The 24,226-nt window shown below is 43.7% G+C and overlaps 2 protein-coding genes across 3 annotated transcripts in view; both read right to left on the minus strand.

The window, feature by feature from the left end:
- Positions 1 to 8,317: 8,317 nt before the first annotated feature.
- On the minus strand, positions 8,318 to 17,590 carry BLOC1S2 (biogenesis of lysosomal organelles complex 1 subunit 2). Its single transcript, XM_055424884.2, has 5 exons — positions 17,470 to 17,590; positions 16,966 to 17,082; positions 11,191 to 11,310; positions 10,384 to 10,488; positions 8,318 to 8,819 (listed from the first exon to the last, which is right to left on the minus strand). The coding sequence occupies exons 1-5, from the start codon at positions 17,528 to 17,530 to the stop codon at positions 8,788 to 8,790; spliced, it is 435 nt and encodes a 144-aa protein (XP_055280859.1). The 5' UTR covers positions 17,531 to 17,590; the 3' UTR covers positions 8,318 to 8,787.
- A 1,927-nt stretch (positions 17,591 to 19,517) lies between these two features.
- Positions 19,518 to 24,226, minus strand: part of PKD2L1 (polycystin 2 like 1, transient receptor potential cation channel) — a 48,427-nt gene continuing 43,718 nt past the window's right edge. For both annotated transcript variants that reach the window (XM_055424876.2, XM_055424882.2), the window contains 6 exons: positions 23,796 to 23,894; positions 23,464 to 23,585; positions 21,914 to 22,040; positions 20,649 to 20,770; positions 20,273 to 20,396; positions 19,518 to 19,967 (listed from right to left, as the gene is read on the minus strand). In XM_055424876.2, coding sequence (XP_055280851.2) covers positions 19,899 to 19,967; positions 20,273 to 20,396; positions 20,649 to 20,770; positions 21,914 to 22,040; positions 23,464 to 23,585; positions 23,796 to 23,894 — 663 coding nt within the window. In that variant the 3' untranslated portion in view covers positions 19,518 to 19,898. The remainder of the gene's footprint in view (positions 19,968 to 20,272; positions 20,397 to 20,648; positions 20,771 to 21,913; positions 22,041 to 23,463; positions 23,586 to 23,795; positions 23,895 to 24,226) is intronic.

Below are 24,226 nucleotides of genomic sequence, written 5' to 3' on the forward strand. Positions count from 1 at the left end.
TGTTCCATGTCCAGTTCTGACTGTTGCTTCCTGACCTGCATACAGGTTTCTCAAGAGGCAGCTCAGGTGGTCTGGGATTCCCATCTCTTTCAAAATGTTCCACAGTTTATTGTGATCCACACAGTCAAAGTCTTTGGCATAGTCAATGAAGCAGAAATAGATGTTTTTCTGGAACTCTCTTGCTTTCTCCATGATCCAGCGGATGTTGGCAATTTGATCTCTGGTTCCTCTGCCTTTTCTAAAGCCTGCTTGAACATCTGGAAGTTCATGATTCACATATTGCTGAAGCCTAGCTTGGAGAATTTTGAGCATGACTTTACTAGCGTGTGCTGCTGCTGCTGCTGCTGAGTCACTTCAGTCGTGTCCAACTCTGTGTGACCCCATAGACGGAAGCCCACCAGGCTCCCCCGTCCCTGGGATTCTCCAGGCAAGAACACTGAGGTGGGTTGCCGTTTCCTTCTCCAATGTGTGAAAGTGAAGTCACTCAGTCATGTCCGACCCTCAGCGACCCCACGGACTGCAGCCTACCAGGCTCCTCCATCCATGGGAGTTTCTAGGCAATAGTACTGGAGTGGCTTGCCCTTGCCATCTCCGACTAGCGTGTGAGATGAGTGCAATTGTGCGGTAGTTTGAGCATTCTTTGGCATTCCCTTTCTCTGACAGAATGTGGTCCCCTGGAGAAGGGAATGGCAAACCACTTCAGTATACTTGCCTTGAGAACCCCATGAACAGTATCAAAAGGTAAAATGATAGGATACTGAATGAGGAATTCCCTAGGTCGGTAGTTTCCCAGTATGAAGGGATGGAGCCAAAGCGAAACAAATACCCAGTTGTGGATGTGACTGGTGATAGAAGCAAGGTCCGATGCTATAAAGAGCAATATTGCATAGGAACCTGGAATGTTAGGTCCATGAATCAAGGCAAATTGGTAGTGGTCAAACAGGAGATGGCAAGAGTGAACGTTGACATTCTAGGAATCAGTGAACTAAAATGGACTGGAATGGGTGAATTTAACTCAGATGACCATTATATCTACTACTGTGGGCAGGAATCCCTTAGAAGAAATGGAGTAGCCATCATGGTCAACAAAAGAGTCCGAAATGCAGTACTTGGATGCAATCTTAAAAATGACAGAATGATTTCTGTTCATTTCCAAGGCCAACCATTCAATATTACAGTAATCCAAGTCTATGCCCCAACCAGTAATGCTGAAGAAGCCGAAGTTGAACAGTTCTATGAAGACCTACAAGACCTTTTAGAACTAACACCCAAAAAAGATGTCCTTTTCATCATAGGGAACTGGAATGCAAAAGTAGGAAGTCAAGAAACACCTGAAGTAACAGGCAAATTTGGCCTTGGAGCACGGAATGAAGCAGGGCAAAGGCTAATAGAGTTTTGCCAAGAGAACTCACTGGTCATAGCAAACACCCTCTTCCAACAACACAAGAGAAGACTCTACACATGGACATCACCAGATGGTCAACATCGAAATCAGATTGATTATATTCTTTGCAGCCAAAGATGGAGAAGCTCTATACAGTTAGCAAAAACAAGACCAGGAGCTGACTGTGGCTCAGATCATGAACTCCTTATTGCCAAATTCAGACTTAAATTGAAGAAAGTAGGGAAAACCATTAGACCATTCAGATATGACCTCAATCAAATCCCTTATGATTATACAGTGGAAGTAAGAAATAGATTTAAGGGTCTAGATCTGATAGATAGAGTGCCTGATGAACTCTGGACGGAGGTTCGTGACATTGTACAGGTGACAGGGACCAAGACCATCCCCATGGAAAAGAAATGCAAAAAAGCAAAATGGCTGTCTGAGGAGGCCTTACAGATAGCTGTGAAAAGAAGAAAAGCGAAAAGCAAACGAGGAAAGGAAAGATATAAGCATCTGAATGCAGAGTTCCAAAGAATAGCAAGGAGAGATAAGAAAGCCTTCCTCAGCGATCAATGCAAAGAAATAGAGGAAAACAACAGAATAGGAAAAACAAGAGACCTCTTCAAGAAAATTAGAGATTCCAAGGGAACATTTCATGCAAAGATGGGCTCGATAAAGGACAGAAATGGTAGGGACCTAACAGAAGCAGAAGATATTAAGAAGAGGTGGCAAGAATACACAGAAGAACTGTACAAAAAAGATCTTCACGATGAAGATAATCACAATGGCATGATCACTAACCTGGAACCAGACATCTTGGAATGTGAAGTCAAGTGGGCTTTAGAGAGCATCACTACGAACAAAGCTAGTGGAGGTGATGGAATTCCAATTGAGCTATTTCAAATTCTGAAAGATGATGCTGTGAAAGTGCTGCACTCAATATGCCAGCAAATTTGGAAAACTCAGCAGTGGCCACAGGACTGGAAAAGGTCAGTCTTCATTCCAATCCCAAAGAAAGGGAATGCCAAAGACAGACTCCCTGCATACATGCTTTTTGTAAGTTTTTGTAAACCTATCAAAAAATTGAAAGAACAATGACCATCCCCTAGATTCATGTGTCAACAAGTTGCCAAATTTACTCGTCCCTCCCTCTTCTTTCCTTCAAGGTGCATAGTATTAATACTTTTATTCCCAGAGTCATTTGAAAGTAAATTGAAGACAGCAGAATACCTCAGCATGTATTTCTTAAGAACAGTTCAGTTCAGGCGTTCAGTCGTGTCTAGCTCTTTGCAACACCATGGACTGCAGTACACCAGGCCTCCCTGTCCATCACCAACTTCCAGAGTTTACTGCAACTCATGTCCATTGAGTCGGTGATGCCATCCAGCCTTCTCATCCTCTGTTGTCCCCTTCTCCTCCCGCCTTCAATCTTTCCCAGTATTAGGGTCTTTTCCAACGAGTCAGTTTTTCGCATCAGGTGGCCAAAATGTTGGAGTTTCAGCTTCAGCATCAGTCCTTCCAATGAGTATTCAGGACTGATTTCCTTTAGGATGGGCTGGTTGGATATCCTTGCTGTCCAAGGGACTCTAAAGAGTCTTCTCCAACACCACAGTTCAAACATCTAGTTCAAACACCACAGTTCAAAAATCCAGCTTGAACTCTGGAAGAAGAAGGACACCCTCCTACAAAACCACACCATTAACACACCTAAGAAAATTAACCTTAATTCAAAATTATCCACCTAACACACATTTATATTTAAAGTTCTGTGTCAGCAGCTCCTGCAGCTCAATTCCAGAAAAATAAATGACCCAATCAAAAAATGGGCCAAAGAACTAAACAGACATTTCTCCAAAGAAGACATAAAGATGGCTAACAAACACATGAAAAAATGCTCAACATCCCTCATAATCAGAGAGATGCAAATCAAAACCACAATGAGATACCATTTCACACTAGCCAGAATGGCTGCTATCCAAAAGTCTACATGCAATAAATGCTGGAGAGGGTGTGGAGAGAAAGGAACCCTCTTACACTGTTGGTAGGAATGCAAACTAGTACAGCCACTATGGAGAACAGTGTGGAGACTCCTCAAAAAACTGGAAATAGAACTGTAGATCTATGATAGAATATGATCCAGCAATCGCACTCCTGGGCATACACACCGAGGAAACCAGAATTGAAAGAGACACATGTACTCCAATGTTCATTGCAGCACTGTTTATAATAGCCAGGACATGGAAGCAACCTAGATGTCCATCTGCAGACGAATGGATAAGAAAGCTTTGGTACATATACACAATGGAGTACTATTCAGCCATTAAAAAGAATACATTTGAATCAGTTCTAATGAGGTGGATGAAACTGGAGTCTATTATACAGAGTGAAGTAAGCCAGAAAGAAAAACACCAATACAGTATACTAACGCATATATATGGAATTTAGAAAGATGCAAATGATAACCCTGTATACGAGACAGCAAAAGAGACACAGATGTATAGAACAGTCTTTGGGACTCTGTGGGAGAGGGTGAGGGTGGGATGATTTGGGAGAATGGCATTGAAACATGTATGTTGTCATATGTGAAACGAATCACTAGTTCAGGGTCGATGCATGTTATAGGATGCTTGGGGCTGGCATGCGGGGATGACCCAGAAGGAGGATAAAGGGAGGAGGGAGGTGGGAGGGGGGTTCAGAAGTGGGAACTTATGTAAACCTGGGGCGAATTCATGTCAATATATGGCAAAACCAACAAATATAATATTGTAAAATAATTTGCCTCCAATAAAAAATAAATTACTTTAAAAAAACACAAAAAATAAAAGCAAACCTTATGAATAAAAAAAATAATAATAAAGTTCTGTGTCCACCCAAGTTTATTTTATACCTTTGTTTTCATTTATGATCCAATCACATTTCACACCTGGATTCAACTCTCTCTCATCTCCTTTAATCCACAATAGCCTACCTACCTTTTTAGTTTTGTTTTTCATGACAGTGACTTTTTTTTTGTTTGTTTTGAGAATTCAGTCTTACTGGTTGGAGACAAGTGAAATGGAAACAAAGAATTCCTGATAACTGAGGTGCATGGAAGACTCATCAAAGGCAACCTAAGCAATTCAAAATTAACTAAAACTTAAAATAAGTTTAAGAAAGAACAACAAAAACTCTGATTTTCCTCACAACTTCTACAATTAAAAAAAAAATCATATTACCTGCCTCAAAAACATCGATGTCTCTGTATTGCTGGCACACTAACATGTTTTTTCTACTTTTAGCACAATACAGCATAGCCCAGGAGATCAAGACTGAATCTTAAATAAGAGAAGTTTGTCAAGGATGGGCAGGTAATCATTTCAGGAAGAGGAAACATGGTTGAGATGTGAAAACTCAACCATGAAATTCTGTTATCCCTTTTTGTTTTTAATTTAGGTATATGGAATTCTGTGTTACCTTTACAACTTTCCAGCAAGTCTAAATCTGTTGTAAAGTAGAAACTTTATAAAAGAAAAAAAAAGGATACTTCATCCATGGGAATTTAAGGTGGCTTATGACAGCTAAATACAGTGTTAAATCTCAGAGTAATAGGAAGTAAAATTTAAAAAAAGGAATGAAATAGGGGCCTTGTGGAAACAGTGTCAGACTTTATTTTTTAGGGCTCCAAAATCACTGCAGATGCTGATTGCAGCAAAAGACGCTTACTCTGAGATGGCTGGATGGCATCACCGACTCTGTGGACATGGGTTTGAGTGAACTCTGGGAGTTGGTGATGGACAGGGAGGCCTGGCGTGCTGTGATTCATGGGGTCGCGGAGAGTCGGACACGACTGAGCGACTGAACTGAACTGAACTGATGCATGCTAATAAATATGGATTTAGAAAACACTTTCTTGCCAACTGCACATGAACATTCTCCAAGCTAGATCACGTATTTGGCTACAAGTCTCAAAAAATTCAAAAAGATAGAAACTGTATCAAGTATCTTTTCTAAATACAATGTCACAAAACTAGAATCCAGTAACAGAAGAAAAATTGGAAATTCACAAATGCATGAAAAACATACTCTTGAACAATGAAAGAACAAAAACAGAAATCAAAAGGAAAATCAGATGAAACATGAAACTGGAAACACAACATACCAAAATGTATGGATGTTGCAAAATAAGTTCTAAGAGGGAAGTTTACAGCTATAAATGCCTATATCAAGAAAAAAGAGAGATCTCAAAAAGCCTAACATTACACCTCAAGGAACTAGAAAAACAAACTAAGCCCAAGGTTAGCAGAAAGCAGGAAAAAATAGAGTAGAAATAAATGAAATAAAGAGCAGGAGAACAATAGAAAAGATCAATGAAATTAAGTTGGTTTTGGAAAAGATAACAAAATTGACAAAACTTTAGCTGGGCTAACCAAGACAAAAAGAGACAGGTCTCAAATAAAGTTAATGAAAGAGGAAGTCTACTGAAATACAAAGACTGTATAAGCAATTATCTGCCAACAAATTGGACAACCTGAAGAAATGGATAAATTCCTAGAAACATATGACTTACCAAGATTGAATCAGGAAGAAATGGAAAAATCTGAACAAATCAATAAAGGGTAAAGATTTTTAATCAGTTATCAAAATCTCCCAACAAAGAAAAGCCCAGGATCAGATGGTTTCACTGGTGAATTCTACTAAAAAAAGAAGTAATGCCAATCTTTCTCAAACTCTTCCCAAAAATCTGAAGAGGGAACACTCCTAAACTCATGAGGTGAGCATTACCCTGATACCAAAGCCAGATTCAGTTCAGTTCAGTTCAGTTCAGTTGCTCAGTCATGTCCGACTCTCTGCGACCCCATGAATCACAGCACGCCAGGCCTCCCTGTCCATCACCAACTCCCGGAGTTCACTCAAACTCATGTCCATCGAGTCGGTGATGCCATCCAGCCATCTCCTCTGCCGTCCCCGTCTCCTCTCACCCCCAATCCCTCCTAGCATCAGACTCTTTTCCAGTGAGTCAACTCGTCGCATGAGGTGGCCAAAGTATTGGAGTTTCAGCTTTAGCATCAGTCCTTCCAATGGCCAGATTCAGTTCAGTTCAGTTCAGTTCAGTTGCTCAGTCGTGTCCGACTCTTTGCGACCCCATGAATCACAGCAAGCCAGGCCTCCCTGTCCATCACCAACTCCCGGAGTTCACTCAAACTCATGTCCATCGAGTTGGTGATGCCATCCAGCTATCTCATTCTCTGTCGTCCCCTTCTCCTCCTGCCCCCAACCTTTCCCAGCATCAGAGTCTTTTCCAGTGAGTCAACTCGTCGCATGAGGTGGCCAAAGTATTGCAGCTTCAGCTTTAGCATCAGTCCTTCCAATGAACACCCAGGATTGATCTCCTTTAGAATGGACTAGTTGGATCTCCTTGCAGTACAAGGGACTCTCAAGAGTCTTCTCCAACACCACAGTTCAAAAGCATCAATTCTTCGGTGAGATACTACAAAAAAACTGCAGGCTGATATCCTTGATGAATATAGATGTAAAGTTTCTTAACAAAATACTAGCAAACCAAATTCAATCACACATTAAGACTCATACACATGAAGTGGGATTTATCCCTGGGATACAAAGATAGTTGTGTTGTTGTGAAAGTCGCTCAGTTGTTTGACTCTATGTGACCCAGTCCATGGAATTCTCCAGGCCAGAATACTAGAGTGGGTGGCCTTTCCCTTCTCCAAGGGATCTTCCCAACCCAGGGATCAAACCCAGGTCTCCTGCATTGCACGCGGATTCTTTACCAGCTGAGCCACAAGGGAAGCCCAAGAATACTGTAGTGGGTAGCCTATCCCTTCTCCAGCAGATCTTCCCGACCCAAGAATTGAACCAGGGTCTCCTGCATTGCAAGCGGATTCTTTATCAACTGAGCTATCAGGGAAGCCCACAAAGATGGTTCAACACACACAAATCAGTAAATGTAATACATTAATAGAATGAAAGATTAAAACTATGGTATTTTCAGCTTTACCTTAGAACCCTGAATAGAATTGGGGATGTTGTTGCCTTTATATATTGATACCAATTTCAAAATGCTAGTTTGTGTCAGGGTGTGTATCTAGCCAAAGATTTGAATCTTATATGAAAAACAGTTACAGAAAGTTTAATAAAGAACCAAAGAGAATTACATTTGACTACTTCCTCAGAAACACAAAAGTAATATGAAATACTTATTAAAATGTTGGGTTCTAAGTTTTAAAAAAAAGTCTGGCTTTTTCAAAGATACCATGAGAAGTCATGAAAGAATTCCAAGCAGGAGTAATGTGGCCAGTTTACACTTTAGAAAGATTGATCTGCTAGCAGTGTAGACTACTATGTAGAGGCATAGTTAAGATGAGAAGAGACCACAGCAATAGTTCAGAGAAGCAGAGGATCATGGTGGACTTCTAGAACTTAAATGGTGGGAAATTACAGAGTTAAGAACTCTTTTGGAAATGGAATTGGGGACCTCAGTCACCTTCATAACTGCTGATACCCAACTCTGGATATGATTGACTGTCTTCCAAACTAGACTGGTATCTCTGATGTCTTTAGTCTGAAAGGAATACACTCGGGTTCCCGGAAGCTCCCCTGACTCTGCAGACACAAGTAGAAAGATATTTTATAAAATGCTTTACTTATTGAGTAGCAGCCTGAGTGGCAGCCCCACCTCCCCACCTACACACACATACACATCCTGTTATATTTCCAAAAGATAGCACACATGCCAAGACGTCATCCATCTCTAGCCATCTGACTAATAAAGGGGAGACAAGAGGGGCCCATCTCATACCCCAAGCTATCGCAGCGACACTCCTTTCAGTGTTTCTGTTCAGTCTAGAAGACTTGGCCTGAGATGGTTTTAAGATTTTTCTGTTATTTGCAATGTATGGAAAAGTAAATTACTGACATTCACAAGGTAATAAACTGACAAGAACAAGACTGTTTTGTTTTCCTTTTTTAATTTAGAATCTTGTTAGCAATACATTACATCCTTGATAGAAAAAAAACCACCTTTCACACAGTAACTCAAAAACCAACCATTTAAGAAAATAATATAGTAATCAACTGCTACCAGGGAAAAGAGGTCCTCTCATTTGATTCTACTGGCAGGCCCAGATTTATCTGAACTTTGAGAAACTCTCTGTCCTGAATGGATGATGAAGCATTCAAGTAAGAGGTAAGGAGTTATAAGTGTTGAGCTTCTGAGGATTCTGCCTCAAAAGAAGTTCCTCCAGGGATAGCCACAGTTCTCCAGTTTACTCCAATGTTGCGATGTTTCTGGGATGACCAGCATAGTTGCCTTTTGAGGAGTTTTGACAATTCATCAACCTCAAGATTCAGGTCTTATAAAACATTCTTCCCATATTAAAAAAGACTGTTCCCACAGTAGTTTTTCATCGCTTCTCCAGCTTCTTGTACTTGGCTTCTGCAGTGAGGAGGGAGATATCTTTTAAAATTGGCTCTTACAAAAAAAGAGAAAGAGGGAGAAAGAAAGAAAAAAAAAGTTCCCCCATGGTCCAGTGATTAAGATTTCACCTCCCAATGCAGAGGGGGCAGGTTTGATCCCTGGTCAGGGAACTAAGATCCCACATGCCCGTGCAATGTGGCCAAAAATTAAAACATAAAAAAACAAAATCAGCTCTTACAAAGATACTCTTTAGTTAGCATTTCCAGGCAAATTCAAAAATTTCTGTTACATTAAAAATATATCTATTAACTTCAGTCCTTGTAGCTATCCAAATTGTATCCAAATTACAGGTACACCAAAATGCTAACTATCATATTAGCTATGGACAGATATTTGGATATCTGTCCAAATATAACCAGTGTGCACAACTTAAGATAAGGAGTTAAATATCCACACACATAACCAAGAATCTAACATGAGTTCCCTACATTCTAACCCTGTCAACAGCACCTGCTCAGACACCCTACCAGGGTTAAGCAAACCTATTAGCACTTGAGCCACCAGGAGCCTTAGAAAAGCATAGGAAGCCCTTGCCCCTCCAGGCTCTGTCCCAGGCACTCTCTGAGAGCCAGACTGAAATCTCAAGTATGTTTCTCCTTTTATTTTCTTATCCCTATCCCTCATACATGCTAGGAAAACAATTTTGAAAGATATAGGAATTTAAAAGACCTTCAAGTAAACCCTTTAACGTTATAGATTCCCTCTTTTTTTAAAACCCTGAAAGCATCTGGCACAATGCTTTCTAAAGTTCACAGTCACCATTTAGTAAATTTAATTGTGGACAACATTAACTACCATCCATGTCAAATCTCAGTCTGCTACAAACCAATCGCTTGAAGTAGTCAACAACTGTCAATGACTAAAAATAACATGTAAATTATATCTAGGATAAAAACAACTGTGGTGTTTTTTTTTTTAACAACTGTGTTATTTTTAATCATGGATATAAGAGCCAGAGTCAGGTAGCAAGGCATCAACACTAGTACCAGTTTCTTCCTTAAAGGAAAAGTAACCCCTTAAGAAAGCTTTGATTGGACTGCTTACTCTATTTCTGAGATGTGTATCTACATTATTAAAGATGCTTCAGCCTGCTGAACCACAATTAAAAGCTTGAGCTTTGAAATCAATCAGACATAGTTTGGAATACAGCTTTTCTATACACTAACTTTGTGTCCTTAAGCACTTTCACTGTGCAACTCTGCTGTCCTTAAGCCAGTTATAACTCCTTCAACCACAGCTTCCTCTTCAATAGAATGGGGCTAAAAATCATGTACTTACCTCTGAGATTAAAGGATAAAAAAAATAATAGGCACAAAATATTAAGAACAGTGCCTGATATATTAATAAGCACTCAGGAAATGTTATTTTATTACTACTAGTCATAAAAAGTTACTCTCCAGAGGTTTTGTGAAGATTAAAATAGATCACTGTAGGCATACTGTAAATGTTAACTATCATATTATATAAGGTCATACTGGCAGGAGGGTGCTTTTATCAAATCAAAACAAATAAAAATGGTTACCCAGTTTTTTTGAATATGCATCCAACTTGTAGGCTGCCTGCTCAAGAGCTGCTACTTGCTCCTCAATTACGTTGATCTGATCCAGATAAGGCTGCAGTCCAGCATCTTTAAAAACAAAGACAGACCAGGATTTATACAGCATCAACAAGGAATGCAGAAAAAGGTGGAAAGTAAGCATGCTAGTGTCTCTTCAGCTCTGCCTAAGACAGAGTAGATGGAGTGACATGATTCTGATCACTGGCAGGGCACATGCCTTAGAAGACAGTAGCTAAGCTGATCAGGCATGACTGGTTACCTAAACAAAGTTAAGTGTCTCTCATCTACTAGTTTTCCTTTTAAATTCCTTGCTTCTCAAGCAATCTTTCCATTACTGACTCAGTTTCTTAGGTACTCCCAGACCAAGAAGGAGGGCCCTATAGACAGGGAACACAAATGTAAGTCAACAGGAAAATATATTCTACCAACTAAAGTAGCATTTTATGATTATATATGTTATGGTTTTCTGTTTATAAAGTAGTCTTTTATGGATGTCATTGTTAAGTTAATTCACTAGAATCTGGGCACCTTTCCTCTTCCCCATTTTTCCGGAAATAAATGGATCAAATCGAGATTCAGAAGCAGAAATAACTGTACCACCAAAGCACACTAATCCTCAGAGTGGAAAAAATTCACTTTAACTTTGTAATTCACTTTTAGAAAACGAGCTACCTGAGGAGAGAGACCATGCTCCCTGCCCTTCTCCACTGCCCCAAGCACAAAAGAACATTGAATACAAACAAACACGTTTAATTGTAAATTATTACTTACACTTCTGGTTTAAGTCCTTCAAGTTTCTACTAATGTTTATAGCAATATCTTTCATTTCAAGATACTTCAGGCTGGTTAGTTTATTCATATTTTCCAGGAGCTTATAGTCTTCACTGGTAGCTTTAAAACAAACACAGAAGATGTGATACCTTGTAGATTTGTGTAGATCACTAGAATGTGGAATTAACTACCAAATGGCAGTTTAAGGCAGGATCTAGGGAATCAAAGAAGCACGCCAATTCTGATCTATGACATTTATACTCAGCCTATGTACTCTAGGACTTCCCTGGTGGCTCAGCAGTATAGAATCTGCCTGCAGTGCAGGAGCTGCAGGAGCCGTGGGTTTGATCCCTGGGTTGGGAAGATCGCCTGAAGGAGGGCACGGCAATTCACTCCAGTATTATTGCCTGGAGAATCCCATGGACAGAGAAGCCTGGAGGGCTATAGTCCATAGGGTCACAAAGAGTAGGATACAAGTGAAGCAACTTATGTACACACATATGTATTCTAAATGTCTAGGTAGGAATTCAGGCAACAGCTGGCAAAATATTTAAAGCAAATAAAATCCAGAAGCTTCAGGATCGTAGTTAGAAAGGGAAAAGATAAATTCATGTACCAGAAAAAGGGAGATGAAGCAGTCTTGGTCTCCCTACAATATGACATCATATAAATAAATACAGATACATATAGATGGCTAATAAACATGTGAAAAAATGCTCAACATTGCTCATTATTAGAGAAATGCAAATCAAAACTACAATGAGGTTATCACCTCAACACTGGTCAAAATGGCCATCATCAAAAAAAATCTACAAATGGGGCTCCCTTGGTGGTTCAGTGGTAAAGAATCCACCTGCCAATGCAAAAGATAGCAGTTCAACTCCTGATCCAGGAAGATCCTACATGCTGCAGAGCAGCCCGTGAGCCCCAACTCTGAGCCTGTATGCTTTAACTACTGAAGTCCGAGTGCCCTAGAGCCCATGCTCCACAACAAAGAGAAGCCACTACAATGAGAAGCCTGTGCACTGCAACAAGAGAGTAGCACCCACTCGCCACAGTTAGAGAAAAGTCTGTGTAGCAATGAAGACTCAGCACAGCCAAAGCTAAATAAATAAATATTTTTTAAAAAACTCTACACACAATAAATGCTGCAGAGGATGTGGAGAAAAGGGAACCCTCTTGCACTGTTGCTGGGAATGTAACTTGATACTGCCACTATGGAGAACAGTATTGAGATTCCTTAAAAAACAAAGAATAAAACTACCATATGACCCAGCAATCCCACTACTAGGCCTATACCCTGAGAAAACCATAATTCAAAAAGACACTTTGGCCACCTGATGCAAAGAGCTGACTCATTTGAAAAAAACCCTGATGCTGGGAAAGATTGAGGGAAGGAGGAGAAGGGGACAACAGAGGATGAGATGGTTGGACTGCATCACCGACTCAATGGACATGGGTTTGGGTGGACTCCAGGAGTTGGTGATGGACAGGGAGGCCTGGCGTGCTGTGGTTCATGGGGTCGCAAAGAGTTGGACACGACTGAGCAACTGAACTGAACTGAACTGACCTAATGTACATTACAACACTATTTACAATAGCCAAGAAATGGAAGCAACTTAGATGTCCATCTACAGATGAAGGGATAAAGAAGTTGTGGTACATATATATAATGGAATATTACTCAGCCATAAAAAGGAATGAACTTGAGTCAGTCCTACTGAGATAGATGAACCTAGAGCCTGTTATACAGAGTGAAGTTAAGTCAGAAAGAGAAAAACAAATATTGTTTATAAACACATACATATGGAATCTAGAAAAATCATACTGATGAACCTATTTGTAGGCCAGGAATAGAGACATAGAGAACAGACCTGTGGACATATGGGGTAAGGAGAGGCTGGGACAAATTAAGAGAGTAGCACTGAAACATATACATTACCATATGTAAAACAGAGAGCTAGTAGGAAGTTGCTGTAACACAGGGAACTTCAACCCAGTGCTCTGTGACAACCTAGGGGTGAGGGGAGAGGGGAAGGTTCAAGAGGGAGGGGACATATGTATACTTAGAGCTGATTCACTTAGAGCTGATTCACACTGCTGTATGGCAGAAGCTAACATAACATAGTAAAGCAATTACCATCAATTGAAAATAAAATAAGGAAAAAAAACAGCTTGGCAAATAAATGTAGATGAGATGGGGAAAAGATACATATAATATATGTCAAAATATATATAAAGTCAAACAGGACCTCAACGCTTCTTAGTAACTCATTTATTGATTCTGTATTCCATTTTATATATACACTGACTTTTGCAAACTATTTGCCTGCTTCTTACATCCTTGGTTCCCTTCCCCATCCCTACTCAAAGCAAATGGCTTTTACTCCAACTTTCCCAAAAGTCAAGCCCACTTACATAAACTGCCTCAATCTTTCTACCTCACTTCTAAATTTCTCTGTACCTTAATAAATTCTCAAGAGGCAGAAGTGTTCCTATTCTTGCCATGACAGCCTCCTTCTTCTCCTGTGTGCCTGATCCCAATCCTTCTCTTCAGAGCCTCTCTTCAACCATCTCCTTTCCCTTGCCTTTCCAAATTTTCTCTCCATCCTGGCAATTTCCTCTCTATCTATATTCCAGTTTCCTCCAGCCCAAAAGCACTCCCTGTATTCTACACCTACATCGTTCGCTCAGTAAAGTAAAGGAGCTTCACTGTTAACCCTTTTGAAAGAGTAACTTACACTCACTGCTTCCTCCTCACCACACTCTCGGGTATAGATCGTTCCTGTCTGGTCTCTGTCCCCAACACCCAGAGAAATCACATGCTCCAAGGTTGTCAGTGCTCTCCTAATTACCAAATCCTTGGCCTTTTCTCAGTTATTATCCTCCTGGGCCTCTCCATAGTATCTGACACTACTGATCTCCCTCTCTCCACGGACTGCTCCTTTCCTTGGCGGCTATAGCATTTTCTAATCTAACTGCTCCTTTCCTTGGCTGCTATAGCATTTTCTAACCTAACTGCTTTTTTAGTGTCTGTGCCAGATCTCTTCTCATCCAACCTCCTTAACTATCAGGTCTCTGCTTTTCCTCAGCTGTGACTCATGGCTGATGTTTACATAGGCGGCACATTCCTATGGCGCTCCCAGAGTTTTTGAGTTTCAAACTCAAAAAAGTATCTGTATAGATAAGAATGACAATCATAGGGAAATTACAATCCACTTTAAATTAATTTTATAACAAATCATTTGTAAATCTAGGTACTTTAAGTACTGTTAATAAAAACTAATTGCCCAATACAGGCATTCCCTGAGATTTCAGTCCAGGTCTTATCTACCTCTAAGGTCTTCCTTGGCAATCTCTTCCTACACATCCTAAACTCACACTACTAGGCAGGTGACTCCCAAATCTGTTTCTCCTGCTCTGAGCACACTCTGAGCTCCAGACTCACATATTCAAGTCACCTGAATGTCTTGGTAACAGTCACCCGAATATCCCAGTAATACCTAAAATCAGCAAAGCCCAAGCTGCAAATATTATTTTCACACTAAACATGGTTCCTCTTTCCAACTTGCCTATTTTGGCTGATGGCACCACTGGCTTAAAACCTCTGACATGTCTTTAGCTGCTCCCATCCCTCAATATCCACTTCAACAAGTCTTGTAAATGCCACTTCCGTAATGATCTTGGGTCCATGCCCCTCTCTCCACTCCTTTTACCATCACTCTGTCACAGACCATATCTTTTCATCTGAAATGTTGTTATTCCATCTCTCCTCCACATCCACACTCTCAATGCTATCAAATTCATCTCTTTCAAACAACAGTGACACACTCAAATACCCGGGAGCCAGCAATATTATCTAAATGAGTGAAGCAAGCCAGGTGTTTGCATATTAAACACAAGATTATTCACTTCTACAAAGAAATACACTCTCATTTCTTGGAACAGCATGATCTTCTCCGTCTTAGTCTATCATTTACTTTATCAATTTTGATAGACATTGGTACAGAAAACCATTTCTGTACCACTACTAAAAAACAATATAAGAAGAGTAATAAATGGCAACTGACACCAGGTCTCAGTAAAAGGGAGAAAACAGGGAGTAGTGGGGACAAACTGCACCATGCTGGTCCATTTAAAGGAGACAATGCCCAACTCTAGTCAATTAGAGCCTTGCAAGAATGGGAGCACTGCCAAGTCTTTGGAATTTAAAAAAAATTAAAAAATAAAATCTAGATCTTATTGCTTGGTTTCTCTTGCTCAGAAATAAACAAATAAATAGGCTGTTGGAGACTCACAACCCCTCCTATTCTACATCAAGCATTTTCTCATAGATTCTGGTTCACAAATTTAGCTCACAGCAACTTCCTGGGGAAGTGAAACACTATAACAGACCCTTATGAGAAGGCAATGGCACCCCACTCCAGTACTCTTGCCTGGAAAATCCCATGGACAGAGGATACTGGTAGGCTGTGGTCCATGGGGTCTCCAAGAGTCGGACAGGACTGAGCGACTTCACTTTCACTTTTCACGCACTGGAGAAGGAAATGGCACCTCACTCTAGTGTTCTTGCCTGGAGAATCCCAGGGATGGGGGAGTCTGGTGGGCTACCGTGTATGAGGTTGCACAAAGTCGGACACAACTCAAGTGACTTAGTAGTAGTATGAAAAGCTACACTTGACCCAGACTTCATTTTTTGGACCTTCCTCCACACATGGGTTATGCTTCACTTGGAAATACAAACTGGACAAAAAATTAATCATGTCTCAAGGAGTGGGTCATCAAATCCTCAGACCAACCTGCTGCTGCTGCTGCTGTTAAGTCGCTTCAGTCGTGTCCGACTCTGTGCGACCCCATAGATGGCAGCCCACCAGGCTCACCAGTCCCTGGGATTCTCCAGGCAAGAACACTGGAGTAGGGTGCCATTTCCTTCTCCAATGCATGAAAGTGAAAAGTGAAAGTGAAGTTGCTCAGTCCTGTCTGACTCATCATGACCCCATGGACTGCAGCCTATCAGGCTCCTCCGCCCATGGGATTTTCCAAGCAAGAGTACTGGAGTGGGTTGCCATTGCCTTCTCCGTCAGACCAACCTAATAGACCCCAAATTTTGCTGGTCACTCCCCATTTCCCTTTAACCTAATAAGTACATCTCTTTAGCCAAACAAACAGCTTGCTTATACCCCCTCACTCACTAATCATTTCCCAATTTTCGGCCGATCAATTCTTATATTCTTTACAATCCCTTTCAAAATACACTTCCCCCAAGGAAGCACTTCTTGATGAATTCTTTTTCGTTTTCTCAGATTCAGTCTACACTATGGAGACTTGCAGGGTTGTATTAAGTATTCTTATGTGTTTCTGCATCGAAATTTTTTTTTGAAGTACAGTTGATTTACAATGCTGTGTTAATTACTGCTGTACAGCAAAGTGACTCAGCCATATATATATATATATACACACACACACATATTCTTTTTTCCTTACTTTTTTTCCATTATGGTTTATCATAGGATATTAAATATAGTTCTCTGTGCTACATAGTAGGACCTTGCTGTTTATCCTGTGTTCCTGAATTTCTCCAGGGACGGGAGGGACTTCTTTCCTACACTTTCTTGACCTCCCCAAACTTCCAACAGGCATGTTTTGAGGTTTATGGGGTAGGGGAGGGAGCCGCAGACTGACGCTGACACCTCACCGGTTTGCCGGTGCCAAACCCCAAACCACTCCAGCGGGTGGTGCCCGGCACTACCCGCTTCCATCCGGCCCGCGCCTCACCCGTCAGTTCCCCAGTCAGATAAGTTGCCATTTTGGAGAACATGTCCCGGCAGAGCTCATTTATGTCAGCCTCAGCAGGCTCCTTTGCTTCCTCTGCAGTCTCCACGGCGACATCATCTGAATCAAAGGAGAACGAGTAAGTGCCCCGCCCTGCCCCGGTCCTAATCCAGACACAGCAGCTTCTCCCCACACCCCTCCACCTGACCTCATTCCATCAAATCGGTTCCATTCTCATGTGCCATAATTCCGAGTCCCTCACTTCATTCCTGCCTCACCCTGCCTCACGGGCCTCTGCCTCATGCTTCTGCTCCCTTGCACCGGCCTCAGTCCACACTTGACCTCGCGGCCACTCCTTCTCAGTTGCCCTGACAGAGGAAACACGCGCACACACAGGCGCTCCCCTCCGATCTGCCCGCTCCCACCAGGTGAGCCCCGGCATCTCGGGCCCGTACCCGGAGACTCAGGCCTCCGACCGGACACTTCATCCCCGTCCACTCCGCCTACCTCGAACTGGCTCCTCGCGGTGGATCGCCGGGACACCCTCGGCCGCCGCCGCCGCCGCCATGCCCTGCCCTGCCCTGCCCCCGCGGTGCTTCCGGTTGAGAGGTGCTGCGCATGCGCGCTGGGCGTGCCCCGCCCTCCCCGCCCCTGCCCGCCCTGGGTTCAATGGCCTGTGATTCTGCGCTTGTGGGCTAAGTTATGTCTCAAGCAATGAATAACAACCAAGCGTAAGCACTAAGCCAAATTTAAAGCTAAAAATAGTCTTCGTGAGTCAATGCGCCTCCTAGGGTCCGACATCTGGAACCAAGGATGCGCTCAATCCCGCGGCCACTCCCTGGAAGTATCTTTAGCCTAGTAAGACCCACGACCTCTGGGATGGGTCGAGCCCAGTGTAACCTGCTGACTATAAAGTGGTAAAGAGACAAGTTAGCCCCTCCCCAGAGAATCCTCACTCTGGCCGGTATTAGTCGCTGAAAGACTGCTCAGAAAATCCATGCTTTTGAATATAGTCTCATCCAGGCTCTGGGAAACCTTCTGGATCGGGAAGTTCCCCTGGAGAAAGGATAGGCTACCCACTCCAGTATTCTTGGTTTTCCCTTGTGGCTCAGCTGGTTAAGAATACACCCGCAATGCAAGAGACCTGATTTTGATCCCTGGGTTGGGAAGATCCGCTGGAGAAGGGAAAGGCTACCCACTCCGTGTTCAGGCCTGGAGAATTCCATGGACTGTATAGTCCATGGGGTCGCAGAGAGTCGGACAGGACTGAGCGACTTTCACTTCACTTCACTTCCGATGTCCTAGATTAAGGTCAACTCAGTGGGCCTTTTTTTTTTCAAACTGCAAACTGGCACCTGTTTCTCTTCCGTTGCTATAACCTTTCTTGAAGAAAGCTTAGATTATAATTTTTTTTTTCTGGTCTCATCACCTGGCATGTGGGATCTTAGTTCCCCCAACCCTGTAGGGGATGGAACCCGTGTGTTCACATTGGGAGTACAGAGTCTTAACCACCAGGGAAGTCCAGTTATAATTTTTCAGAACTGAGGATACAGTCTGGTATTCTTAATTGCATTCAGCTGTTTCAAATACAATTGGAATGTATTTGATGGGATGGAAAAACAGGGATGGGTGAAGGGAATGGGTGAAAAAAGAAAGTGGGGAGCAGTGGAATGTGCAAAATGAGGGAGGAATAAAGATCACAAGGGAAGAGAGAGGGGATATATAGCAGGTGTAAAGATGCAGGCCTATTCACCCGAAGTCTTGGTGTAGGAGCTTTTTTGTCTTATCTCTGGATATTCTCCATCTGCACTCTCACTGCCCACACCCAACAGTGCGCATGCACACACACACACACACACACACACACACCTTATTCTCTTCACTCTAAGGGCCAGAACACCCTAGGTTACCACCTCCACTTCCTCCAGTAGGACAATCATAGAGTCCACAATTTCAAACCATTCCTATGAGTCAGAAGTTTTTCCTTCAGGACTCCTGGGGCAGCCCAGCTTCTTCACACTGTCACTGCCCCAGCTCTACACTTCCCAGGAGGGATGAGCTTTCTCCAGCCCTAGTATTAATACAAGGATTAGTCACAGTTCCAGCCCCTCTTCTTTCTCCTGCCATCCCCAAAGCAAGTGCAAAGTCCTGGTTTTCCTAAGGATTTTTTTATTGATAATCACCAGGCAAACCCACAATGTCCTGTGGAAGGAGAGAATCAGAGTCCCCCACATTTTATCCAAAGATCCTAGAATCCTGAGGTCGTTTCTTGGCCAGCTTCTCTCCAGGCTTCAGTTCTGTTCTGGTTTATACCAACTCCCTGTTCAGTGGCACGTCTGGAGGCAGGCTTGCCACTGAGCCTTCCTGGACTTTGCTGGGGAAGGCTGAGGGAGGTCACCAATCCAACTCCTCTACAACTCTGTACTCTCCCCACACAAGAAAGTGTCTCCTCTTCTCTGGCTTCCCCTTCTGTTTCACAGGAAAACCCAATGGAGAAGAAGTGAACCCCATGGTTGCTGGCAGTTGTCCTCAAGACACACAGAGGAAAAGGTTCATTGGCAAGTAAGAAGACATCTAGATATTGCTATTCTCTCAGCTTCTACTTTTTTCACAAATCATGGCTATCCAGATGCTCAGGAAAGTTATTACCCTTCTTTCTTCTATTGTTACTGACTTAAAAAAAAAATTATCACAGCAGAGTTCAGAGCACACGGGGGTGAGAGGCCCAGCAGGAAATATTTCATAGAGCTACACAGCTACACACAGAAACCTTGGCTCAAAAGGCTAGGCACAGGTGGGGCTTGGTAGCAGCAGTGGTTGCACTCACTGCCCTAGAAGTGGAGGGTGTGTGCTGGGGGAGTTTCCGGGGAGGCGGTGATAGAGGAACCTGCTGTCTGAAGCTTTAGGACCCCTCCCCCACTACTCTTCTGCCTGCCCTAGAGTCCCCAGGGGGCTGGAGTCACAGCTGGGGTTGCCTGCAGGTGCTCCCAAATGCCTTGTTCCCCCTGTTGGAAGAAAAAAAGGACAGGTTACTTGGAGGAGGATTTTGTGTCCGACTTTCCTTTTACCTGGATCTGTTTCTCCAACCCCAGACCCTCTCCTGGAGGCTAAGGCCACCCTCAGGCCTGAGAAACCAACTTCAGTTCTTTCCACCCCCCGACCTCCACTGACAGACTGACTACTGGGAACATGTTGCCCCAGGAGCCTGAAATTCTGGTCTTTCAAAAAAATTTTTGCCTTCATCCACTGAGTGGAAAAGATGGTAGAAATCAGCTGTGGGGAGCCAAGAAGAGCCAGGTGAAGGACTCACTGCGCCTGGAGGAGGAGCCAGCCACCCCTTCCTCTCCACCATCGTCAGCTTTGAGCCCATGGCATCAACCTGGGTCATGACTCCTTCCAGGACAGTCTCCAGCTGCAAAACTCTCCTTGTGAGCCTGTGCAGGATTTGAGAGAGACCAAAGGAGCAGAAACGTGTGTCTGGAAAGCTGGGTGATTCCAGGGGAAGGGGTACACAACAGGGGGTGCCTGGATGGGAGCAAGGAACGTAAGGCCCAGTGGTGCTGGGAGAATTAAGCGGGGGCAGGGGTTTTCCCTGGGGTAGGATAGAGAGTTGGAAGGTTGTGGAAAGAAACTCAAGGTAGGACAACATAAACACAGTCAGCCCTGGGCCCCCTGGCTGCACTTACGTGTAGAATTCTTCTCCCGAAACCCAGCCACCTGCTTTGGCAGCCTGATTTGGACTCGACTCGCCTGGTGGGCTCCTCACAATGGACCAGCCCAGGTTCTCAATCTCAGCATGGATGGCCACCTGATCAGGAAGTCAGAGGTCAGGGAGAAGATGACTCTGGGAAGTCATCAGCTCCCGCTCCATCACTTTCTCTAATGGGCTCTCAGGACCAGGCCTTGGGCTTTAGTTATTTCTATTCCCTTTTCCCCTCAAACTCTAGAGACAACAGAATCAGAGTGGTGGTGCTGGACACAAAGCTGGCCTAACCTCTGGGAGAGAATCACCTTCCCGAGAAACAAAAAGCTCCGTGAAGCACTGATGAATGAGGCACTCACTAGAAGCCAACTCTGTTGAGGGAGAGGAGGGACAGTGTCCTGGCACTGCTCCTTTAGCCCTTGGCTTTTTGGTCTATGCAGGCTAGGGATGAAAAGGCATAGGAGGGGCAGCTAAGGGTCAGAGTTTGAGAACTCCAAGGAGAAGGCAAGTGCTCTGAAGGAATTGTCAGAGATTCCTCGGCAATTGGTCCTTTTCTCCATCAGGCTGTGTTTTAGAGCAAAGATGATCAACCTTGGCTATGCACTGGAGTCACCTGGGGAGCTTTAAAAATGTTTGATGAGGTTTCCCTGGTGGTTCAGTGGTAAAGAATCCACCTGCCAATGCAGGAGATGTGGATCCAGTCCCTGATAGGGGAAGATCCCACCATGCCATGGACCAACGAAACCCATGCACCACAACTACTGAGCCTGTGCTCTAGAGTCCAGGAGCTGCAACTACTGAGTCCACACGCCACAGCTACTGAAGCTCACATGTCCTAGAGCCCACGCTCTACAATAAGAGAAGCCACCGCAATGAGAAGCCTGCACACCACAACTAGAGAAAGCCCGCAACAAAGATCCAGTACAGCCATGAATAAATAAATACATTAAATTAAAAAAATCAGCCAGTGTCCAATTCTGGCAGAACCACATTGAAAACAAATGATGGCTGACCCCCCCACTGACTCCCCCAGAGATCCTGGTCTGCAGTGTGTGGCCTGAGCATGAGGATGTTTTAAAGCTCTCCAGGGGGTTCTACCACACAGCCATTTGAGAACCACTATTCTAGACAGTTCTTTCCCGCCCATCCACTGGAGGATTTCCAAGTTGGTTTGTGTTCTGGGTGTACTGCATGAAGAGGAGAATGAGCAGTTTCCTTGTAGCCTCTCCACGAGCCATCTGGGCTCACCCTCTCCCCCTCCAGGTTCTGCCGCATCTCTTTCTGCTCCTTCTCATCTAGGACGCCATTCCCATCTTGGTCAAACCTGGTGAAGGCAGCCGTGAGCTTGGTCATCTCATGCTCTGTGTGCTCCAGCCTGAAGAGAACAGGGGGATGAAATGACCTCTGACCTGCCATGGCTGTGAACTCTCCATTATGGACTCCTCACTCTTTTTTGCTAGACTCTGGCAAGAGTCTTTCTCTCTAGGGACAAAGGGGGCCACACGAGAAAGTCAGGATGTCACGGTCGAGTGATTTGAAACCCCTCACCCAATCCCTTGAATCTATTTCTTCCCTGACTCCTGCTGACTAGGTTCAGGTCCTCAGGATCTCCTAAAAGAATTACTGCAAAATCTCTTTGCCTCCAAATAACCCATCCTCTACCCGCTCCCTAACCCCTGCCCTGTGGCCTTCCCTTCATTCCCTACCCATGAAAACTATCCTTCATAATGCAACTAATTAAGCTTTCTAAAGTACAAGCCTAGGAAATTTCCTGGTGGTCGAGTGGTTAGGATTCTGCACTTTCACTGCCAAGGGTCCAGGTTTGACCCCTGGTCAGGGAACTAAAATCCCAAAAGCTGCATTGCATGCCCCTCCCCTCAGTTCAGTTCAGTCGCTCAGTCGTGTCCGACTCTTTGCAACCCCATGAATCACAGCACGCCAGGCCTCCCTGTCCATCACCAATTCCCAGAGTTCACTCAAACTCATGTCCAATGAGTCGGTGATGCCATCCAGCCATCTCTCACCCAAAAAAAAGAGTACAAGACTAACTATACCCCTTCCTTGCTTAAAACCCTTCCTGGGCACCCTATTCTTTGGATAGAGAAATGGTGTTCAAGGCTTTTCCCGATGTGGCCTTGGCCCATTTCTCTGCCTCATCTGCTTTGCCCAACCTTTCATTTAATGCCTTACAATGCTCAGTTACTTATTACTCCTATGTATGTGGCTCAATTTCAGACCTCTTTGCCTTTGTATGTGCTTTTATACCGCCATGCTCCCTCTCTTTTAGTTATTTCTATTGTGGAACAGAATCACTGTTCTGTGATTTCTGTTTATTTGCTTACATGTCTGTAAATTCCTGGAAGACAAAGATTATCTCATTTAATTGTATGCCTAGCCCACAGCTAGTACTCACAATATATCTGATCAAAGTTTATTAATATGTTTAACTGAGAAGCAGGGAGAGGAGAAAATAATCCTGTGTTTGTGAGGGAGCATAGAATTAAGCTCAGAGTTTTGTGAGAGTGAGGGATGTATACAATGATTAGGAAATCATGGTATTACACTACTGCTAAGGGTTGTTCAACAAGGTCCAGAATAGAACACGATCAGAGTCCTTTAAACCCAGGGCACAGTTCTGAAGGTCAGGATAAGAGACCTATAAGCCAAGGTCAAAGGCCTATAAAACAAGGTCAGAGGCCCATGGGCCAAGATCGGACGGTTATAGGCAAAGGGCATATGCTTGAGGGTCAAGGACTTATAGATCAATGTCAGGGAAGGTTGGATCTCTGCTTGCTCACTCCCTCAAGGTGTTGTTGAAGTCCTCGAACTGGATCTCCTGCTCCCCAGCCTGCAGGACCTTCTGCACATCTGAAACCTGCTCCTTCCTCAGACGCAGCCTCCGTAGGGTCTTGTTGTAGCCCTGAACAAGGAAAGGAATCGGGCCTGGTTCCCGCCTGCAACCTCCTCCTCATCTCTTATCCCCACCTGCACTCACAGGGTGACAGGTCCCAGGGATAAGCTGAAGGCACACGAGAGCACAGGCCCCTCACCCATCAGGCACAGACCAGGACACTGAGTCTTGACCTGGGCCCTGATGCACATGTGCGGCTCAAGGAGACTGAGTGGTCACCTGTTTCAGGAGGTCTGAAAGCTGTAGCTCATCCTTTTGTCCAGCCAGCTCTTCCTTGACCTCTGAGTATGTGTCATTGATGATGGCCAGGAACATGTTCTGGAGGAGAAAGCAGGGACCAGAGTCCTCACTTCCAGATCCACTGACAGCATCAAGCCCATGGACCCTATGAATGTCCCAACATGTGTTCTAAAAAGGCCGATACTTCCAGCCCCATCTCTGCAGCCCACTAATCCCCACATCTCAGGGTCCCCAGAGCCCAGCCTTTCAGCACGATTCTGTTATGGGGGTGGGGGTGGGGTCATGCCCCCTCATGCTGCTGCAGGAACCTGGCCACGAAGATACCCCAACATATGCCACAGGCCCCCCTCATGGAAGAGTCTGCTTCTCACTGAAGCCAGAAACTTTCCAAGGTGAGAGTAAAATTGTAC

The sequence above is a fragment of the Moschus berezovskii genome, chromosome 12 (genome assembly GCF_049115385.1).
Source record: "Moschus berezovskii isolate FMDL1 chromosome 12, NW_MosBer_1.0, whole genome shotgun sequence".
NCBI lineage: Eukaryota > Metazoa > Chordata > Mammalia > Artiodactyla > Moschidae > Moschus > Moschus berezovskii.